This window comes from Exophiala oligosperma (assembly GCF_000835515.1).
Source record: "Exophiala oligosperma strain CBS 72588 unplaced genomic scaffold supercont1.3, whole genome shotgun sequence".
In the NCBI taxonomy this organism is placed as follows: domain Eukaryota; kingdom Fungi; phylum Ascomycota; class Eurotiomycetes; order Chaetothyriales; family Herpotrichiellaceae; genus Exophiala; species Exophiala oligosperma.
In genome coordinates, this window is record NW_015622820.1 from 1,156,244 (window position 1) to 1,174,691 (window position 18,448).

At 51.3% G+C, this 18,448-nt stretch overlaps 8 protein-coding genes across 8 annotated transcripts; 4 read left to right on the forward strand and 4 right to left on the reverse strand.

Annotated features, from left to right (window-relative positions):
• Positions 1-149: 149 nt before the first annotated feature.
• Positions 150-1,758, reverse strand: PV06_03227 (uncharacterized protein). The gene is made up of 3 exons (XM_016403990.1): positions 1,417-1,758; positions 1,244-1,354; positions 150-1,076 (listed from the first exon to the last, which is right to left on the reverse strand). Exons 1-3 carry the CDS (start codon positions 1,665-1,667, stop codon positions 332-334), a joined length of 1,107 nt encoding a protein of 368 aa, XP_016264995.1. The 5' UTR covers positions 1,668-1,758; the 3' UTR covers positions 150-331.
• A 43-nt stretch (positions 1,759-1,801) lies between these two features.
• On the forward strand, positions 1,802-4,727 carry PV06_03228 (uncharacterized protein). Its single transcript, XM_016403991.1, has 2 exons — positions 1,802-4,234; positions 4,286-4,727. Exons 1-2 carry the CDS (start codon positions 2,005-2,007, stop codon positions 4,630-4,632), a joined length of 2,577 nt encoding a protein of 858 aa, XP_016264996.1. The 5' UTR covers positions 1,802-2,004; the 3' UTR covers positions 4,633-4,727.
• PV06_03229 (uncharacterized protein) lies at positions 4,627-6,277 on the reverse strand. Its single transcript, XM_016403992.1, has one exon. The coding sequence runs from the start codon at positions 5,844-5,846 to the stop codon at positions 4,869-4,871; it is 978 nt and encodes a 325-aa protein (XP_016264997.1). The 5' UTR covers positions 5,847-6,277; the 3' UTR covers positions 4,627-4,868.
• Positions 6,278-6,482: 205 nt separating this feature from the next.
• Positions 6,483-7,331, forward strand: PV06_03230 (ubiquitin-60S ribosomal protein L40; the record flags this gene model as incomplete). Its single annotated transcript, XM_016403993.1, has 3 exons — positions 6,483-6,518; positions 6,720-7,052; positions 7,134-7,331. The coding sequence occupies 3 exons, from the start codon at positions 6,483-6,485 to the stop codon at positions 7,329-7,331; spliced, it is 567 nt and encodes a 188-aa protein (XP_016264998.1).
• Positions 7,332-7,625: 294 nt separating this feature from the next.
• PV06_03231 (uncharacterized protein) lies at positions 7,626-9,046 on the reverse strand. Its single transcript, XM_016403994.1, has 3 exons — positions 8,901-9,046; positions 8,785-8,839; positions 7,626-8,711 (listed from the first exon to the last, which is right to left on the reverse strand). Exons 1-3 carry the CDS (start codon positions 8,943-8,945, stop codon positions 7,930-7,932), a joined length of 882 nt encoding a protein of 293 aa, XP_016264999.1. The 5' UTR covers positions 8,946-9,046; the 3' UTR covers positions 7,626-7,929.
• A 170-nt stretch (positions 9,047-9,216) lies between these two features.
• Positions 9,217-11,300, reverse strand: PV06_03232 (uncharacterized protein). Its single transcript, XM_016403995.1, has 3 exons — positions 10,744-11,300; positions 10,537-10,680; positions 9,217-10,486 (listed from the first exon to the last, which is right to left on the reverse strand). The coding sequence occupies exons 1-3, from the start codon at positions 10,871-10,873 to the stop codon at positions 9,603-9,605; spliced, it is 1,158 nt and encodes a 385-aa protein (XP_016265000.1). The 5' UTR covers positions 10,874-11,300; the 3' UTR covers positions 9,217-9,602.
• Positions 11,301-11,486: 186 nt separating this feature from the next.
• On the forward strand, positions 11,487-16,051 carry PV06_03233 (uncharacterized protein). Its single transcript, XM_016403996.1, has 5 exons — positions 11,487-12,433; positions 12,484-12,616; positions 12,663-14,232; positions 14,283-14,479; positions 14,534-16,051. Exons 1-5 carry the CDS (start codon positions 11,904-11,906, stop codon positions 15,971-15,973), a joined length of 3,870 nt encoding a protein of 1,289 aa, XP_016265001.1. The 5' UTR covers positions 11,487-11,903; the 3' UTR covers positions 15,974-16,051.
• A 631-nt stretch (positions 16,052-16,682) lies between these two features.
• Positions 16,683-17,667, forward strand: PV06_03234 (uncharacterized protein). The gene is made up of 2 exons (XM_016403997.1): positions 16,683-17,016; positions 17,209-17,667. Exons 1-2 carry the CDS (start codon positions 16,894-16,896, stop codon positions 17,596-17,598), a joined length of 513 nt encoding a protein of 170 aa, XP_016265002.1. The 5' UTR covers positions 16,683-16,893; the 3' UTR covers positions 17,599-17,667.
• The last annotated feature ends 781 nt before the right edge of the window (positions 17,668-18,448 follow it).

An 18,448-nucleotide genomic window follows, 5' to 3' on the forward strand; every position in this document is an offset into this window, starting at 1 on the left:
GCCGTGCAGATAGATAGTTGTTTTGATTTTTGGCACCGAACCGCACAATGCAATGAGTGATTGATTTGTTATTACGCGTGATAGTCGGGGACTTTGCCCCCTTTTCTCTAGGAGGGGGGGAGTGTTCACCGAGTGAAATCGAAAATCGATCTTGCTGTTCAGACAATATCTGGTATTCTACTTCGAATACATATCTTATGTAAGACTTTTCACTACAAAGCAAATACAGTTTAAAGGTAATGTACATACGATTCGGGAGGGAGGGTAGGGAGAAGAACAGGCAGTATGACGGTCGAATGCGTCAGTCATGTATCGTAGACCGGCGCCGACACTATTTGTCCTTGTTAGTCTGTGCCATTTTCTCGTCAATTTCGGCATTCGACAAAATCTTGACGGCCGACTTGTTCCCGATGTAACTGAGACCGCTCCAGACCGTAGTGGTGGCGACGAGGTACATCCACCCTTCGAAGATGCCGGTAAGATTGTAGGCGGCGACCAAGGATTCGGGGAGTACGGGCAGGACCATGGCGTTTCCGATCAGTAAGAGCTGCAAAAAGGTATTGATCTTGCTAATCTCGGTCGGGTGGACCTCGGCGCTGGGCAGACTGAAATCCCAGTACCTCGCCATGGTTTTCGGTGGGGGTAAGGAGATCCAACGGAAGTAGATGGCGGAGATGGCGAGGCCTACGTCTCGGCCGAGGATGATGACGGCCAGCCAGAGCGGGAGAGTGTGGTTGAGGGCCAGACAAACGACGGCGATGGTCATCAGGGCCTTGTCGGCCATGGGGTCAATGACGGTGCCGACGACGGTGGTGCTGTTGAAGCGCCTCGCCAGGTAACCGTCGATCAGGTCGGTGACGCCGGCGTAGAAGAACAGCGAGACCGCGGCCAGTGGCTGGTCGGTCAGGATGAAGTAACCGACGGCGGGCGCGGCGACGAGTCGCGTGAACGTGAGGATGTTGGGGATGGTGTAGATGTTCTCGTGGGTCGTGATCCGGGGCAGGATCTTGGTGAGTTTGGGTGGTACTATCATCGTCGTCGTTGTCGGCGAAGGAGAAGCCGAGGATGGGTCGTCACTGAAAGAGAATTGGGAGTTTCTTGTCAGCATTTTGATGGTTCCAGTCCGACGTATGGAAGGGTTTGCGGAGAGTTTCGTTTTGCAGGGAAACAAGAGTAACGTCAAGGTCGATCTTCAACAATGAAGGCGCAGAAACATGATACAGGGCCTTTGTTCTCTCCTTACCTGGTCTTCTTCTTCTCCTCATTAACCTTTGGTGTTTGACTAGACAACCTCCGTCGTTGTAGCCATGACTGCCTCTGCTGCCACCTTGCTGGAATTCCGGTAGCTTGTGGACTGAGAGAGACGCTGTCAGTGTTCAGAACAAGGAATTACTTGACAATGATGTGCTAACTCACCCAGAAAGCTTCGAGTAAGCCTTCATCGAGGCCGAAACGAGCCACGTCCTATTGTTGCTGAGGCCGTAGCCACCGAACTTTGACGCTGCAAGTGCATTCGCGGCACCTAAAGTAGGATGTATCTGCCATGCTGGACGTATAGGTGTCGTAGTCTGTCCGGCCACGAAACACAGACTCCTGACGTTCACGCCGCGACGCCTTGCCAGGCCTGACATCAGGACCGTGGCATTGTGTCGCGGCGGCGCAAGCATTCGGTCACCACCATACAATGGACTGAAGACAAACTGGAGTGACAAGGCACCCAAGGAGAAAGAATTGGGGTTGCAAGAAGGGAGGTATACAATATGATGCACGACAAGCTCTTTTGCTCGAGGTGATGTCGAGTTTCAAGAAAAGTCGGATGACTAAGCGGTGCCAAGTCGCTGCGGCATCATCGAGACCTGTTCTCTTGGGTTTGTGATAGCAGGCGTCCATCTATTTTGTATCAACCACGCAGAGAGGAAGCTTCTTGCCAGCCTTTCGAACCCTTTAGCTCCTTTTTTGCATCGGCCTGGGCGGCCTTTCCACTCCTTCATACACCCGCCCAGCATGGCCCAGAAGGACACGCTCTTCCGTTCGGCGGGCATGTCCCTTACCCAGCTCTACATCTCCAACGAAATCGGCCGCGAAGTCGTTTCTGCCCTGGGTGAAATTGGTGTGGTGCAATTTCGAGATCTCAACTCCGAGACCACTGCCTTTCAACGAACCTTCACCAAAGAAATTCGACGCCTCGACAATGTTGAACGACAGCTGCGCTACTTCCACGCCCAGATGGACAAGGCAAGCATTCAGATGCGCAGCCACTGGGAATTCGATCAGGACATGCTCGCCGCACCTCAGGCTAGCGAAATCGATGAGCTCGTCGACAGATCTGAAGCTCTGGAACATCGTGTCAGCAGCTTGAACGAGAGCTACGAGACGCTCAAGAAACGAGAAGTCGAGTTGACAGAGTGGCGATGGGTGCTGAAAGAGGCGGGCGGTTTCTTTGACCGTGCATATGGACAGAGTGACGATATCAGACAAAGTGTCGACGACGACGATGCTCCTCTCCTCCGTAACACCGAGGCTGAAGAAGGCAGAGCTAATGGCGATGTCGGACAACAACAGAGCTTCGCAGTCATGAACATTGGCTTCGTGGCCGGTGTCATTCGCCGTGAGAGGCTGCCAGCTTTCGAACGCATCTTGTGGCGTACGCTTCGTGGCAACTTGTACATGAACCAGTCAGAGATCCCTGAACCGATCATCGACCCGGAGACGAACGAGGAAATCCGCAAGAACGTGTTTGTCATCTTTGCCCATGGCAAGGAGATCATTGCAAAGATCAGGAAGATCTCTGAATCTCTAGGTGCCGACCTCTACAGTGTCGACGAGAACGCCGACATTCGACGCGACCAGATTCACGAGGTCAACACTCGCCTCAGCGATCTCGCCAGCGTTCTTCGCAATACCAAAAACACTCTCGACGCGGAGCTGACTGCTATTTCCCGGTCACTCGCTGCATGGCTGATCGTGATCAAGAAAGAGAAGGCCGTCTACAACGCGTTGAACATGTGCTCTTACGATCATGCCAGAAAGACTTTGATCGCCGAAGCTTGGTGTCCTACGAACTCGCTCCCACAGATCAGAGCCACTTTGCAAGATGTCAATGATCGTGCTGGCTTGTCTGTTCCCACCATTGTAAACCAGATCAAGACCAACAAGACACCACCAACCTACAACAAAACGAACAAGTTCACAGAAGGGTTTCAGACTATTATTGATGCATACGGTACTGCCAAGTACCAAGAAGTCAATCCTGGCCTGTACACCATCGTGACCTTTCCATTCTTGTTCGCAGTCATGTTTGGTGACTTTGGTCATGGCTGCTTGATGACTATGGCCGCTTCTGCCATGATCTATTGGGAGAAGCCATTGCTGAGGTCAAAACAAGATGAACTCTTTTCAATGGCCTTCTATGGCCGATACATCATGTTGATGATGGGTATTTTCTCTATGTTCACGGGTCTAATCTACAACGACGTCTTTTCAAAGGCATTCACACCATTCCCATCCGCGTGGGAGTACCCTGAAGAAGGACGACCTGAGGTCACCGCTCATCTCAAAGGCAGTTATCGGTATCCATTCGGTCTGGATTGGGCATGGCACGGATCCGAGAACGACCTAATCTTCAGCAACAGCTTCAAGATGAAGCTTGCTATCCTGATGGGTTGGTGCCACATGACCTACGCTCTGTGCTTCTCCTACATCAATGCTAAACACTTCAAGTCACGGATCGACATCTGGGGCAACTTTGTTCCTGGAATGATCTTCTTTCAAGGTATCTTTGGATACTTGAGTTTCTGCATTGTCTACAAATGGTCTATCGACTGGGCTGCAGAGGGACGGAACCCTCCGTCATTGCTCAATATGTTGATTCAAATGTTCTTGTCCCCAGGCAATATCGAACCAGGTGAACAGCTCTACAGTGGTCAGGCGGGAGTTCAGGTGTGTCTGCTACTCATCGCTGTCATCAATGTGCCAATCCTTCTACTCTTGAAGCCGCTATATCTCCGACACCAACATAATAAGACTGCGGCCAAGGGCTATCGTGGTATTGGTGACACTAGTCGCATCACCCACGCCACCGATCTCGACGATGACGATGAGCACACTAACCATCGTCCGAATGGCCGCCCAAGTGAAGACACCAACGACGAAGGTGCTATGATCACTGAGAATATCGAAGAAGACGAACATGAAGAATTTGAGTTTTCGGAGGTCATGATTCATCAAACCATTCGTAAGTTGTGTTAATACCGCCTCTGTAAGTGGCTGCTAATATCCCACCCAGATACTATCGAGTTCTGTTTGAACTGTGTCTCCCACACGGCTTCCTACTTGCGTCTCTGGGCTCTTTCGCTTGCGCACCAACAGTTGTCTGTTGTCTTGTGGGACATGACTCTCGGAAATGCCTTTGGTATGAGTGGTGGTGTGCAAATCCCGATGATCATCATTACATTCTACCTATGGTTTGTCTTGACCATTGCCGTCTTGTGTATCATGGAAGGCACTTCTGCCATGTTGCACAGTTTACGTCTGCATTGGGTCGAAGCCATGAGTAAACATTTCGTTGGTGAGGGTGTGCCTTTTGAGCCTTTCAGCTTTAAGCTGTTGCTCGAGGAGGAACCCGTGGATTAAACAACTGCAATCGTGATGGCCACAGGGCCAAGCCTGTAGCAGGGTATATATGCATTGATACATAGATGATAATTGATTTCTATTGCATACCATAATGTTCAGCACACTTGCATTGTTTCGGACAGTCGATCGTCCTCCCCTTGAAAATTCGCAGAAAGCTATACTGCACTTTTGATGGTGAACTTCCGTCTCGATATCAATCTGGCTTTGATTAGTGACCATCAACCCTTTCAATCTCACGCTTTGTCCTTCAAGGCGGATGTCCAGATACCTTCGATGGCTTGGTTCACTTCGTCGGGCAGTGGGCCTTTGTTGATCGCGTGCAGCGTGTCGTCCAGCTGCTTCGCACTACTGGCTCCGACGATCACCGCGTCACCATACCTCCCGTCCAGCATGCTGTTCCACACCACCCACCTTATGGCGGTCTCGTGGCCCCCGAGCCCATTCTTCTCCGCCGCGTCCCTCACGTGTTCGATCGATTGTTGAACCTGCTCGGTGCCGTAGAGCTTCCTCACGCGGTCGCCCGCCGGACCGTGAGCGGCGATCCGGGAGCCCGTGGGCGCCAACGCCCCTCCCGCGGCGGGGCTGTAGGCGTAGAAGGCGATTCCGTTCTCGTGCAGGAACTGGATGAGCTCTTCACTGTGACGGTTGAGCGCGTTGTACTCGCCCTGGAAAATCGCAGGTTTGACCAAGCCGCCGTGCTGGTCGCAGAGGCGCAAGATCTCGCGCACGTCGTCGATCGTGTAGTTGGATAACCCCCATTGCTCGGCCCGTCCGATGTCCACGGCGTGTGATAAAGCCTTGATGGGTTCGACAAGTGGGACAGACCGGTCTGGGTAGTGCAGGTAGATGGTTCGCACCGAGTCGACACCCAGAGCATGGAACGAGTCGGAAATGGACCTGGCAATGTTCTCTTGCTTGTGGCATCCCGGTGCCGAGAGGACTTTGGTGTCGATTTTGATGTCTGGAAAGGCGGCGGCGGATCGTAGTGTCGACCCGATGAGTTCTTCGCTCGTACCGCCTGCTAGCGGTGGGTAACGGCGCGATGTGTCGACGACGTTGTGCTTGTGGCGGACCAACGTCGCGAAGAGTTCGGACGCTTGTTCGGTGGTGTGGTGCTTGGTTGTTGGATCAGTGGCCGAGCCAAAGTTTGCACATCCGAGGACGATGGCAGGGCGGGATTTGCCAGAGGTTGTTGCTGTAGTGGTCGCCATGGTTGTCGGAACAAGGGCTCGGAAGATGATGACGAAAGCAAAACGTTCCAAGAGATTGATGCGAAGGTGTAGGGTCCGGGAACAGACAAAACTCTTATGCAGTGATTCGAGGAAAGATACCCTTACCTGGACCCTCTCACAATGCTTGCAGTGACAGATGGAGAGAGAGGAACCAACGGGCTTATATCAAGGTCAAGGGACAACAGCCTTGCGAGCGTAGCATTCGTTCAAATTGCAGATTTGATCGGATCAGTGCACAGCGTCAATGCTTATCGGAACCTGGTTTCCCATTTCCAATACTACAGTGACGAATAATGAGAGCACAAAAGAGCAATGGCGCGTACGATGCGATTGAAGCATAATTCGATCTCGGCCGATAAAAGTCAGCACTCGAGAGGTAGCACTAAATCCGTCAGAACCTGGGCAGCCTGTCACTAGCCGTGACTTTCCTAGTCGAATACGTCTTAGAAAATTTGAACGTCATTTGAGTATACCAAAGTATGACAAACGACATTTTCGATATCATCATGTGTTGTAGATGAATAGTGTGGAATTGAAATTGGTTGTTTTTCATGTGAGGCCGTAAGTGGCACGTAAGAAACTACATGATCGACGGAGTAACTTCGGTGAGTGGTCATGAGTCTCAGCCTGGCTGACATAAGCGATGGCGATGTGCGCCCGCCTCACACGTGATGGCGTCTTGGCACTCAATTCTGCACACTGAACATTTCAAGTCCGCTTCGTTCCAACTGCGACGTACCTATCACGACAACCAACCTTTTCCCCAGTGAACCGAAGAGACTGTAAAGAGTGAGTTAGATGTTCTGGTCTTGCCTGAAATACTGATCTTTAATTGCTAACTCTTGTCAACAGTGCAGATGTGAGTTTCCCCCTTCGATCCCTCAACGTCGCCCATTCGAATTCGCGCGAAACGCCACCGAACGAACCCTCGATCGAAACTTGTGTGATTTGAAAAGCATCAACAGGAAATGTCATAGAAGACTGACACTCTGTTGCGCAAACAGCTTCGTCAAGACCCTCACGGGCAAGACCATCACCCTCGAGGTGGAGTCTTCCGACACCATCGACAATGTCAAGTCCAAGATCCAAGACAAGGAAGGAATCCCACCTGACCAGCAACGATTGATCTTTGCCGGAAAGCAACTCGAGGATGGCCGAACTCTTAGCGACTACAACATTCAAAAGGTATGAATTTGGTCAAACGATGATAAATTTGGGATATAATCTTGGGGACATCAATGGAATCTGACATGACGCTCCTGATAGGAATCGACCCTCCATCTCGTCCTCCGTCTCCGTGGCGGTATCATCGAACCCTCCCTCAAGGCCCTTGCGTCCAAGTACAACTGCGAGAAGATGATCTGCCGAAAGTGCTACGCCCGTCTGCCCCCGCGAGCCACCAACTGCCGCAAGAAGAAGTGCGGGCACACCAACCAACTCCGACCAAAGAAGAAGATCAAATAGACGTATCGCCCTTCCCCTTGGCTTTTTTTGTGGTGTGGGTGTGGTGGTGCGAAGGCGAGGCGTGCAGGGAGAGTGGTGCAGAAGCAGAAGCAGAATTTTTGTCTCAACTGGCGGGGTGGCGGCGTTCGCGCTTAGGAACCAGCAAAGTCTTAACGATATGTTGTTAAAGAGTGCAGAGAGAAAAAACTCGTGGTCGACACGGCCTCTGCTCGAGATCACAAAATCGGACTGCTAGCTTCACAAGCCAGATTTCGAATCGTTAAGATCCAAATCAAGGACAAAGCACTGCACTCTCTTTGTACGTGCCCGCTTATTTTTAAAGAATTACAGAAGATGATTCCACAAGTCTACTACGTCCTAAAACCTGACTCCCACCGTACGGTTACGCACTCGAATGCCATATACGTCGTTATTCATACATTATGAATCGGCTCAAGCCGTGCCCTCGTATCGTGAAATACTCCCGCCACAATTTTATACTCAAAGTGATAAGCTATCCATATCCGTACATGCAGTCAAAATTCCTTACCCAAAACATCCGGATCTTTCTTGTCTGTTACATCTGATGTCTGGAAACCTCAGTGTACAAAGCGACACACTAGCTCAGGAACTGTGCGAATGTGTTCTCGTCCACATCCTTTGCTGGACTCTTGTGACTGAAGAATAGGATCTTGATCGCAATCGCCAACCCCGCATGGAGAGCCACGACGACGATCAAAAGGATCTGGCTGATCTTCTTCTCCGTCGCAGCGATCACCGGGTAGAGATTCTTGACCAGGAAGAAGACGCTCACGCCGTACCCCAGGCCGACAAGGGCATAATTCAGGCCGTTGAGCGGCGACCATGAAACCAGGGCGACGGCGATCCAGAACAGATTGCTATATCCGTACAGAGCCCAACACTCGACCAGGTCGAGGGACTGTGCGCCGAACCAGCGCAGAGCCGCCCACAGACCCAGAGGGACGAACGCCGTGTAGCCATACACCAAACCAGCCGCGCCGCCGAGAAGGCGGAAGTCGTACTCGAAATGCTTCCGGCCTTCCGAGGCGAGCTTGTGGCTTATAGTTCCCGTGAGGAAGAGGATGACCACCACGGTCGTGGCGATCCAGAACGGACCGTACAGGTCGGGGTTCCCGTCCAAGGTGTCGAGAAAGGGCTGCTGGTTGGGGAGGAAAGGGAGGATGGCCCTACGGCACCGGTACAAGACCGTGGACGTGTCGACGTCGAAGAATTGCGCGTAAAACGACAGCGACCAGAGCATGTGTTTCGGGGGCACCGCCGAAGGATCGTTGGGGAGCGTCGCAGGGTTCGTCGCGCTGTTGGCGAGGAAAGGTGTCGAGTCTGGTTGGATCTTGCGGCTGGCCGGATTGCTTTCGAAGTCTGCAGGGAGCAAATGTCAGAGAATGGCATTTTTCGTGAATCAAGTACAACGTATTTACGGAAAGAGACGTACTCGACGGGTGGAATTCCAGGTCGTCATCTTGGAGGTCGGTGTGGCCCAGGTCACCCTGGGTTTTCTTGTTAGCTTCGTCCGTGGGGGACAACGCTCTGGATCAGAAAGAGACGTACCTCCGTGTCGACGTCGACGACGACATCGTAGCCCCTGTTTGCCATCTTGAGGAAATTCTCACACGCTGTCTTGTTGTAAAAGGCACAGAAGATGGTAGAGCGAACAGCGGACAAAATGTAATGGGCGCGCAGGAGGAGGTAAAGAGGTCGGGCTGGCGTTGACGGAAATGCAAACGTGTTGCCTGCAGTTTGACATGTACGACATTGTTGGTTGTAATGACGTAAAATTTTTGAGAACTGCAAACATGAAGAACCAGTATAACTGTCATTACACCAAAATATCCGTTATCCTCGTCAAGCAAGTAGGTAACGTCTACAAATTATTTGTGCTGTAGTGTATTTAACTGACAAGCTATGAGAATAAAAAGGCGTTATTGTACATAAGGAGGATCAATTCTGAGGGTTCGACTATCATGGTTCACCGCCACTGAGTCTCCGAGTGTCTGGTCAGGCCTCGACCAGAGGGTTTGGGGCGATTTCACATGTTAGATTGCTCGACAGTTATTTCTCAGAAAATATGTCGTAGATTGTGGTAACAAGCAAGACCATGATCCCTTTTTCATCTATTGGGTCCTGTTGTCCTTGTCCTGTCTGGTCTCGTATATTGGCGAAGTACTTTTCACGACACCTAGGCTTCGACGCATTTCTTAGTTGGTGGTGCATTGGTGAAGAAGATTTGGTCTGGACTGTGACGTGTTTCTCTCAGCTCGGGCTGCGCAGATGGTCGATTATCGACGACAGTATAGACCACATGTGTCTGTCTTGCCCACTTCGCCTCATCCAGTAGGACATTGTTCCTACCAGCAAAGCAGCGGTCAGTGAGAGGACCGGCCGTCTGTACGTCGCCAATAACCTCATCCTCTTCTGCAATACTTCTTCTCGGCGTAGCTGCTCGATTTGTTTCCGGGCTAGATCTTCTGCCTCCTGCAAACTTTGGCGTTGACCACCCTGACGCGATGTTTTGAGGACACTGAGCTGTGACAGACGCCACCAAACGAAACCTCGTAGACGATTTGGTGGGTGTTTTTCAAACAGGGTCAAGGTGTTTTCGACCAATGCGTCAATATCGAGAGTTTGTGGCAGCTTGGATATTACAAAGGTCAATATGTCGGACTGATCAGCAGGCATCTCGAACAACTCAGACCGCCTCGAGATTGTCACGGCGGCGAACAAGTAGAGGCTCATGACTGGTTCGTGGGCCAGGAGGAAATCGTACATTCGAGCAATATCTCCGTAGTCTTGAATGTCGTGGGCGAACAAGGAATGAGTTGCTGAGAGTGCGAAGCTATTCTCGGCCTCGGCGATGTGGTCGGCTAGCTCGGGATCCGCAGACTTGACGATGGCTGAGACAATTTCAAAGTGTTTTCTTGCAGGAGATATTGTCGGAAGCATGTAGTCACGAAGTCTCATCAGAGATATCCGTGGTACGGCAACAGCGGCACTTGATTCCCCAAGCACAAGAAGAAGTACTTGTACAACATCGTGATAGCTTTGGAAGTACGAGAGTATTGGGTGGCTTCTCAGTGTCGAGACAATGAGATTGGAAAGTTCCGTTTTCCGCCTATCGAGAGATTGTTCAGATTCATCTAGTAACATTTAGCCAAGTCACACCAGGGGGCAAAATTGTTGTTCAGACCTTTCGGGTAGTAAACAAAGGCGCGATCGACGTCGAGCTGCACCTGGTCTTCGTCTGGATGCCGGGGTAGTTTCCCCCATGTCTGGCTTGCCTGTTCTTGTGCCGCGTCTCGAGATTGAGGGTTGCAACCCAATAAAATCGGCCCTTCCAAGTTCTGCGTCAGTGAGGTTCCACCGGTCAGTCAAAGCAGAAAGCATGGGGACATACAAGCTTGCCGGCGAGCTTCATCGGTCAAAAGGCCACCGGTCGAAGTTGCAAGCTTGACTAGAGTGCTGAGGTCACCCTGCTTGCAGGCGTCTTCAATGGCTCGGCACTTTTCATTTTGGTATTGATCCATTGATGCTGCAGACCCCTACGCAGGCTGCTTTGATTGACAGGTGTCTGTTCAATAGGGCTGATATCAATGTAATGCATTGAATATGCACCGGACCTTATTTGGAGCGTACCTCTGCCATGGCAAGCCGTCTAAGCTGAAAGGAGACCAGGTTGCAGGCAGAGTGGGAGAGCTCGCCGCTCTTTGAGTTGAAATTGAAATAGACTCAAGGAAAGCGACACTCTTGTGGCACAGCAGATGATGCCAACGGCTGTCTGGGGATGATTCTAAGGAAGCCTGGTGAAGATGACAGGTAACACGAAAGGTTCAGCCTGGCTGTGTCAAGGTGTTGAAGCTTTGTGTTGCATCAGCTAATGAGCTCTTTCCATTCCCTCTCAATGGGTCTATTTTGCACAAGGATACACTGCTTGCTTGTTCATCCGGAAAGTTGTAGGATGCATCAAAGAAGTGAAGGGGTGACGGATGAATTGCCTCGTTGATCACTAGGCCGCAATGAGGTTCTGGGCACCACCATGTCGAGATCCACCACAATGAACGCGATTGCGTGAAGACGCGGCAGAGTGAAAGTGAGCCTTGACCTATTCTGCTTTTGACCTCATTCCATCTCATGCTGTAACATCATTGCCCTCGCATCCGGAAATTGTACTTCTGCCCAACATCACCACACACATTGTCTATCACTTGTACAGCGCCGTGGACCAGGATAGGGATGAACAGCCACCGAATCAGACCGAGTGCCTTGGTCAAGAGGTTTTGCCCCTCACCATCACTCTGCCTCACCGTGTCTTCCATTGCCCAATAAGTCGATCAATGTCGACAAGGATATATATCCGTCGTGCGATTGTCTCTGCGAATACTGTTCCTCTCTCATCAACATTTTGTGTTGTGGAAACTCCCTAAGTCTATGACGCATCAATTGCACGTACCAGACTTGTCCTATTGACCGGCAAATGACCCTGTTCGCTCTGACCACAGCATAGCCCTTGTCTTCAATTGATTTGACCGGGTCTCGCCTGCACTTAAGGTGTCAGCAATGAATGGTCTTGACAGAGTCAAGTCTCCTCCAGCACACATTTACGAGCACCGCCAAAAGATAGGCATTCTGTCGCGAACACTCAACTCAACGTCATGCATTAGATGGATTCTCCCGGCAAGAATAAGATCTCCATCAAAGGAGGATGTTGTTTTTGTTGGGGCCACCTTCATACAACTGTACGAGTTCATAGAGACTGGGCAGCTAGTCAACACAACGGCCAAGCTCGACATTGGAACTCAAATAACCGATGCAAAAGTCATCTCGGCCGACGTGGAAGTCATCCCGATCCTTGATGCGATCCTAAAACAAGAGAGAGATCAAGAGAACTACAGCATTGGTGGGCAGCCCATTGACCATGGAGATCCAGCACAGATACTAGTCATCGTGACTGTCGACAACGAACTCATCTTTGCCTGTGCACGAGAAGACACCAGCGGCGATGTAAGGTTCGTTTTTGCAAAGCGCCCTCTGCTCAGAGGAGCAGGGTTACCGTCCAGTCAATGCCGATATGTAGCTGTCGAGCCGCAGTAAGTCTCTTACTCGAATTTGACCAATTATGTTGGACTGACAAGGCCAGATCTCGTGCGCTTGCCGTTGCATCCCCTTCAGGTTATGTTGGAATATTCAAGCTACGCAGGGTTGACGAAATTCAGAGAGAGATAGACAGGTGGAATCCTCTGGAAAATGGCTCATTTCGTCCGTCAGATGAGGTATGGTGCGCACAGTACACCACGGCATACGTACTAACGTTTCCAGCAACGCTTCATTCAAGTCCGAGGCAATGTCATGATGATGACTTTCTTGCCTAGCCCTGATTCGGATCCCCATCTAGTGGTGCTTCTCCTTCTGGTCTGGGGTGGCGAAGAAGAGAAGGCAACACGTCAATATATGTACGGCTGGGACACACGGTCTCCACTTCAGACAATAAAACCTATGCAGAGCAGTGGCCGGCTCCTGGCCGAGGACGAGCTCCCGACGATGCTCATTCCCTCTGCACGACCCTACTCATTTATCATGGTCATGAAAACGGGTCTGTCGTATTACGAGAATGTCCATACCAACAGCACTAAGCGAATTCATTGCCCCTTCGGACAACAAGCGGCAGGATCTTTAGAGTGGGTTCAGTGGGCAAAACCAAGGCGCCACAACGAGTACAAGGAGAAGCGGGATGACTTTGTGCTGCTGAGAGAAGACGGCCTACTTCAATACTTTCAAATTGAGAAGGCCTCTAGTTCTAAATTCAACCTCAATTGGACAATCGGCCGACTGGGGCTTCAAGCGGACACGGCCTTCTGCATGCTCGCAGGCCCTCCAGGCAAAGGTGGCGACATCTTCATAGTCGGGGGCAGTATGACAGATGGAGGTGTCTTCCATGTCTCCGCGAGAGGAACTCCCGAGTGCATTCAACTCCTAGAGTCGATATGTCCTCTTCGAGACATCACTCTTGGTCCATCCGCCGGCAATCGACCCGGTGGACTCTGGTCGCGAGAGAGTCCAGATCAATTATTTGCATGCTGCAGTCGCGGCTCAGACCAGGGAGTACTGTTCGACATCAGATATGGGGTGGAGGCACAAGTTGGGTGGACCGTGCCATATCCAGATGCTGCCTTCATCGACAGGATATGGACGTTGGAGGTACCGCATCGCAACGAACTGTTGGTTCTGGCTTCCCTGCCAACACAGTCAACCATGGTATCATTTGAGCTTGACACGCAAGAGCTTTCGTTCACGAATCCAGAGAGCCATCCCGGGTTTGACTTTGACCACCCTACGCTGACGGCAGTCGTTGTTGGTGACGGGGACTCCATACTACAGGTTACCACACAGAGCATCAACATAATCCCCACCAGAATTGACGCTTCTCTTTCCGAATTTCTTCGGATCAAATGTGAATTATGCGAAGCGGCATTCTTCGATGACGGCCGGCTTTTCGTCACAGCCCGCCAAGCGGCCAAGGGTTACGAGATTTGTCTTACTTCCACGTTGCATTCATTCGATGATGGTGGTGTGAGCTTGAAGGAAGCAGAGCCAACACTAATGTTGGATATCCCTACGAGCTTGTGCTGCTTTGAAGTTCGGGGCAAACGCATAGTGCTCGTCGGCACGGACGAGGGGCGACTCTACTGGTACACTGTGCAGAAAGACCTGTCTTTGCGGAAAGTCTTCCAGCGTGAGTCTTCTGATTTTGATCTCAGGATTGAACAGTGCGCCGTGAGTTCCCTGGCTGCACTTCAACAAGGTGACGGGGATCCAGTGCTGCTTCTCTGCGGCTTACGGTATGGGCTTCTGATCTGTCTGGATTTACGATTGCCAAATCAGTCGTTCAGTATGTGTTGCATGTCGAATGGAAGACTCGTTTGACTGACAGAGTATTAGAATTGACGTGTTCCGGCATACACGGATTGGGAACCACCTCGGTCCGGATTTTCCAGGAAAACATATCTTCAGGACGATCGAGGCCATCTTCAGCTTTGGTGCTTTGCGGATCGGCGACCAGCCGTATCACACTTCACCGCCCTGCGTCAATTGTAGACTACACTATCTCGTCACTGTATGTCACAGACCGTTCAGATGTAAGTCAGGATTGCCCTCTTGAACAGTGTTTTCACCCATTGATATCTGGCCAGCCTTCGACTCAGTACACGGTCAACTCTCTTCATCGAATCCCGAAGCTGTCACCTCCTTCCCAAGACCCGGGTGGTTTGGTGGTTTGCGCAACGGAAGACGAGCTCTTGTTCTGCTCGCTCGTAGCGCAAGAACAGACCGTCACGCGAAGGACGTCTGTCGACGGTGTACCACGACATGTACTGTATTCAGAGTACCTTCAAAAATTTGTCGTCGCATTCGAAAAGACCCATGTTCTGACAGGGGGCCCTCGTGCCAAAGGACCCCAAGATTTTGCGTCTGGTCGGATGGAAAGTGGCGTGAAGACATCAGTTTCTCCACGAACGATACAGCAGGTGGGTCTTCACATCATCGAACCCAGCCTGAAAGTGCCCAGCGACAATCAACTCTCTGTGATTGTGACGGAAGAAACCAACGAGAGTGTCAACGCTCTCATCCACTGGGCTCCGACGGATGGCGAACATCACTACGAATGGTTCGTCCTGGCTCTCGAACAGAAAGAGCCGGGCTTCCCTCGTTGCAGTGGACGTGTCGTCTGCGTCAACGCGAAGAACCTCAGCAAAGGTATCCCGGACACCAACCCCAAGGTTGCATTCAGGAGTCCCGAACAACCGGTCACGGCCATCTGCGCCTACAAAATGTCGTCTCTCCTGATCGCCGCCGGGAGTGAGATCCACCTCCACCATTTGGACTTTGCTTCTCGCAAATGGAAGACGCTCTCGAAGCATCGATTGCCGTCCCCCGCGAAGAGCATCTCCTGTCAAGGCTCGCTCATATTCATCGCCACGGCAAAACATTCGCTGTTCGTCCTGGTGGAGAGAGGCGACAAGCTGTCGGAGCACAAGTCGGACAACGAGGCGAGGGCGACCCAGAACGTGGTGCCCTTTGGCAACAACTCGGCCATCTTCTCCGCCTGGAACGGGGGCACCACCGACATCATGGCGTTCTCCGGTTTCCGCCAGGACGGCCAAGAGCCCTACCCGTTGTTCCACGCGAACCTGCCACTCCTGGTCGACAACCTCCTCCTCAGGCCGGATTCGGACCAATCCGGCGACCGACATCGGTTCTATGCGGGCGCGAGTGACGGGACCTTGTTCCACCTTTCCCTCCTGAGACACAACGAGTGGGAGCTCCTGCATTTTCTGGAGCAGGCGAGCTACCTGAACAAGAAATCGATCAAGCCGGTCCCCATCAGGGCACGAGACGCCGACGGTGACGAGGTTGTTCTTCGGCCGCCGGCCGTCCGACTGAAAGACCTGCATGTTCGAGGTGATCGGTTGTTCATGATGATAGAGGAAGGACCGTACAACTTGCGCCGGATCCTCAAGGGGCCCATGCTCGAAGAGTTCGAGGCCTTGGCCGCTATGGTGCTGCACACGAGTGACGATCTGGTCGAGGCTGTCGCCGTGTGGTTGAGGGAACTGCTCAGTTACCCTTCTTAATTAGTTTACCTAGTTGGTGGGCAAGTCGCCCGCTTTGGAACGTGACGAGTATCGTCGTGAATAATCCATTCTTCCTTTCTCCCTTGTTTCAAAGCGGAACAATAACCGCCGAGAGGTGGTGCACCGGATTCTACACCATTTTGCGTACACCTCGCTGTATTAGGGGAATGGTGTCAAACACCTTACTCGTCCTCAACGTATGCGAACTACGTAGCACGCCCATAAAGTGATCGTCGCGTCTCTTTGCCGTTCTAAGGAGAATTCGACTGAAGTAGGAAAATACCTTCGTGAGAGGGTTAGTCCAGGGTACTCGTAGAGGGCGGATCAAAGGGGGCGAATAAGAGCACCAGGTTCCTCGTCCCAGGTTCTCCGGAACATTGGGGCTGGTGATGACAGAGCCGAGTTTTCGACGACGGCGACGCCAATCGATCTGCGCGCAAAGGCCACCAAACCTCTTTTGAGTATGAATTTCCTCTTTCGGCCGGCTCCAAACGGCATTTCTCAGCAACAAGAAGGTTTTAGATCTCAATGACCCTGAATTTTTTGTATCACTTTCACCGACCTTGGAGCGAATCAATGCATGTCCCCCTTTGTGATAAACCTCTGCGAGCAAGTCTATGCTATTCCACGCATACTCGACCTCTGTCTACGCGAGGTAGACCCTCTAGAATTAGTAATGAGCGACCCGACACTGAAAACAAAAAGATACCCCTGCGTGACATCATGCTATAGAATGTCTGGCTCTTCGCTAGCAGGGGTAGAAGTATAAAGAGGGATGGACCTTCACATTTCCAGGATATGTTTTCTTCTTCTATCCATCATCAACCTCTTTCAGAACTACTACTTCAAGTCTAAAAAGGCTACCTAACAACCTACACATATAAAGACAACTCTTGGTTCCCAAAACCAAACCAAACACAATGGCAGCAACACACGACAATTCCAAGCCCTTCTTCCCTCTGGCCGGCGTAGCGATGGATGGTTGGTCCACCGAAGACAAAGCAACAGCGACTTGTTTCTGCGGTGCTGTTCAACTTGCATTCGTGAGTCTTTTTCCTCCTCTCACAATCATATTTCTTCCCTCCCCGCCCCCCTCCTCCCTCCCCCCGGACGTACTGTCTTGAAGCAGTGGTGTCACTACCCTCACTCGCCCGATGCTGGTAACTCGATATTCTTGTCTTTTGGTCGGTACTGTTCCCAAGTAAAATTGCTAACTCGATTTTGATGTGTGGCAGCCGATTCAAGGACCAGGACTGGTCAACACTTTTGTCTGCAACTGTTACGACTGCCGTAAAGTCACTGCGTCCATGTTCGCGTCCAACTTTACCGTCCAGGACAAACACATCGAACACGTCCGCGGGAAAGAGAACCTCAAATCCTGGGGTCAGGACAAGACCCCCAGCTCGGGCAAGAAGATGACAAACTATTTCTGTTCAACCTGCGGTGGACTCATGTATCGCAAAGGAGACGCCTACCCGGACGTCAGTTTCCTGAGGATTGGCTCGGTGGACGATTTCAGTCTGCACGAGACAAAGTTGAGGCCTCAGTTGGAATACTTTGTCAAGGACCGTGCTAGCTGGGTTCATGGAGTCGACGGGGCCAAGAAGTTTGATTCAATGTCATGAAAGCAGAAGAGAGCAAGAGAAGGCCATCGTCGCCGTCTCATGCCTGGCTCATCAACGTCAAGATTATAGAACAATGAAAGACTAAATCCGGACTTTTATCATTCAATCACAGAGCGAGTCTTGGCAGCACCCCTTGTACCAGAAGTATTTAAGGCTGTATTTCCAACTTGTTCTCTTTCACAACACCATTTTTGGTCTTCAAGCAGTACAGAGGGGTTTTTGCCACGTTCTTCTAGGACTATGATGAGGAAAACTCGATTCATTCACCAGGATCCTGAGCCAGCAGTGGTCTAGGAGCCGGCATTAATGTGCCGTTTTCGAGCAGTATCTGAGTCCTGACGTGCCTTTTGTATCTGTGCCTACGAGAGCAGCAGCGTCGACGTGCATTTCATGTTTAGAGGTTATGCTGTCCGATTGTGAAAGACAACTTGACCCAAAGAAAGCAGGGTACGGCCCATCGAGCACCAGATACAGTACTAGTCTACTTGTGGAATGCTTGAGGGACGGCCGTGTTATGCAAAAAGTTCCAGGGCCCTTCCTCAACTTCGTCTGATATACGTTGCTGTATCGGCTGAGATGAGCCATTAAAGACCACCCATTGGATCTCTATGCCTTGTAGTCGCAGTCTCCCTCCTCGAATTTGCACAGGATATAAGCTACTAGAGGTTGTCATGTTGTCATGTTGTGCTGAATAGATGTCACCTGGTGATAGGCATCCAGGTCACGAAGGATCACATTCACGTTTTTCAGATAGGCGCATATCACGTTGTGCGTTGTGAGGATACACGCAGGTGTTCTTTGAAAACCATCGTCGTCTGCATGAGCGTCTTCAGTCATGCACCTCTACCTA

Bases quoted from the DNA above. Each gene is read 5' to 3' on its own strand.
- PV06_03227 (XM_016403990.1), bottom strand. From the start codon at position 1,667: ATGCTTGCGCCGCCGCGACACAATGCCACGGTCCTGATGTCAGGCCTG. The intron at 1,355-1,416 runs GTGAGTTAGCAC...CGTCTCTCTCAG, and splicing joins GCTTACTCGAAGCTTTCTGG to TCCACAAGCTACCGGAATTC. The intron at 1,077-1,243 runs GTAAGGAGAGAA...ATTCTCTTTCAG, and splicing joins GAGGAGAAGAAGAAGACCAG to TGACGACCCATCCTCGGCTT.
- PV06_03228 (XM_016403991.1), top strand. From the start codon at position 2,005: ATGGCCCAGAAGGACACGCTCTTCCGTTCGGCGGGCATGTCCCTTACC. The intron at 4,235-4,285 runs GTAAGTTGTGTT...TATCCCACCCAG, and splicing joins CATGATTCATCAAACCATTC to ATACTATCGAGTTCTGTTTG.
- PV06_03229 (XM_016403992.1), bottom strand. From the start codon at position 5,846: ATGGCGACCACTACAGCAACAACCTCTGGCAAATCCCGCCCTGCCATC.
- PV06_03231 (XM_016403994.1), bottom strand. From the start codon at position 8,945: ATGGCAAACAGGGGCTACGATGTCGTCGTCGACGTCGACACGGAG. The intron at 8,840-8,900 runs GTACGTCTCTTT...AAGAAAACCCAG, and splicing joins TCGTCGACGTCGACACGGAG to GGTGACCTGGGCCACACCGA. The intron at 8,712-8,784 runs GTACGTCTCTTT...TGCTCCCTGCAG, and splicing joins CCTGGAATTCCACCCGTCGA to ACTTCGAAAGCAATCCGGCC.
- PV06_03232 (XM_016403995.1), bottom strand. From the start codon at position 10,873: ATGGATCAATACCAAAATGAAAAGTGCCGAGCCATTGAAGACGCCTGC. The intron at 10,681-10,743 runs GTATGTCCCCAT...AGAACTTGGAAG, and splicing joins TGAAGCTCGCCGGCAAGCTT to GGCCGATTTTATTGGGTTGC. The intron at 10,487-10,536 runs GTCTGAACAACA...AAATGTTACTAG, and splicing joins CTTTGTTTACTACCCGAAAG to ATGAATCTGAACAATCTCTC.
- PV06_03233 (XM_016403996.1), top strand. From the start codon at position 11,904: ATGAATGGTCTTGACAGAGTCAAGTCTCCTCCAGCACACATTTACGAG. The intron at 14,233-14,282 runs GTATGTGTTGCA...ACAGAGTATTAG, and splicing joins ATTGCCAAATCAGTCGTTCA to AATTGACGTGTTCCGGCATA. The intron at 14,480-14,533 runs GTAAGTCAGGAT...ATATCTGGCCAG, and splicing joins ATGTCACAGACCGTTCAGAT to CCTTCGACTCAGTACACGGT.
- PV06_03234 (XM_016403997.1), top strand. From the start codon at position 16,894: ATGGCAGCAACACACGACAATTCCAAGCCCTTCTTCCCTCTGGCCGGC. The intron at 17,017-17,208 runs GTGAGTCTTTTT...GATGTGTGGCAG, and splicing joins GTGCTGTTCAACTTGCATTC to CCGATTCAAGGACCAGGACT.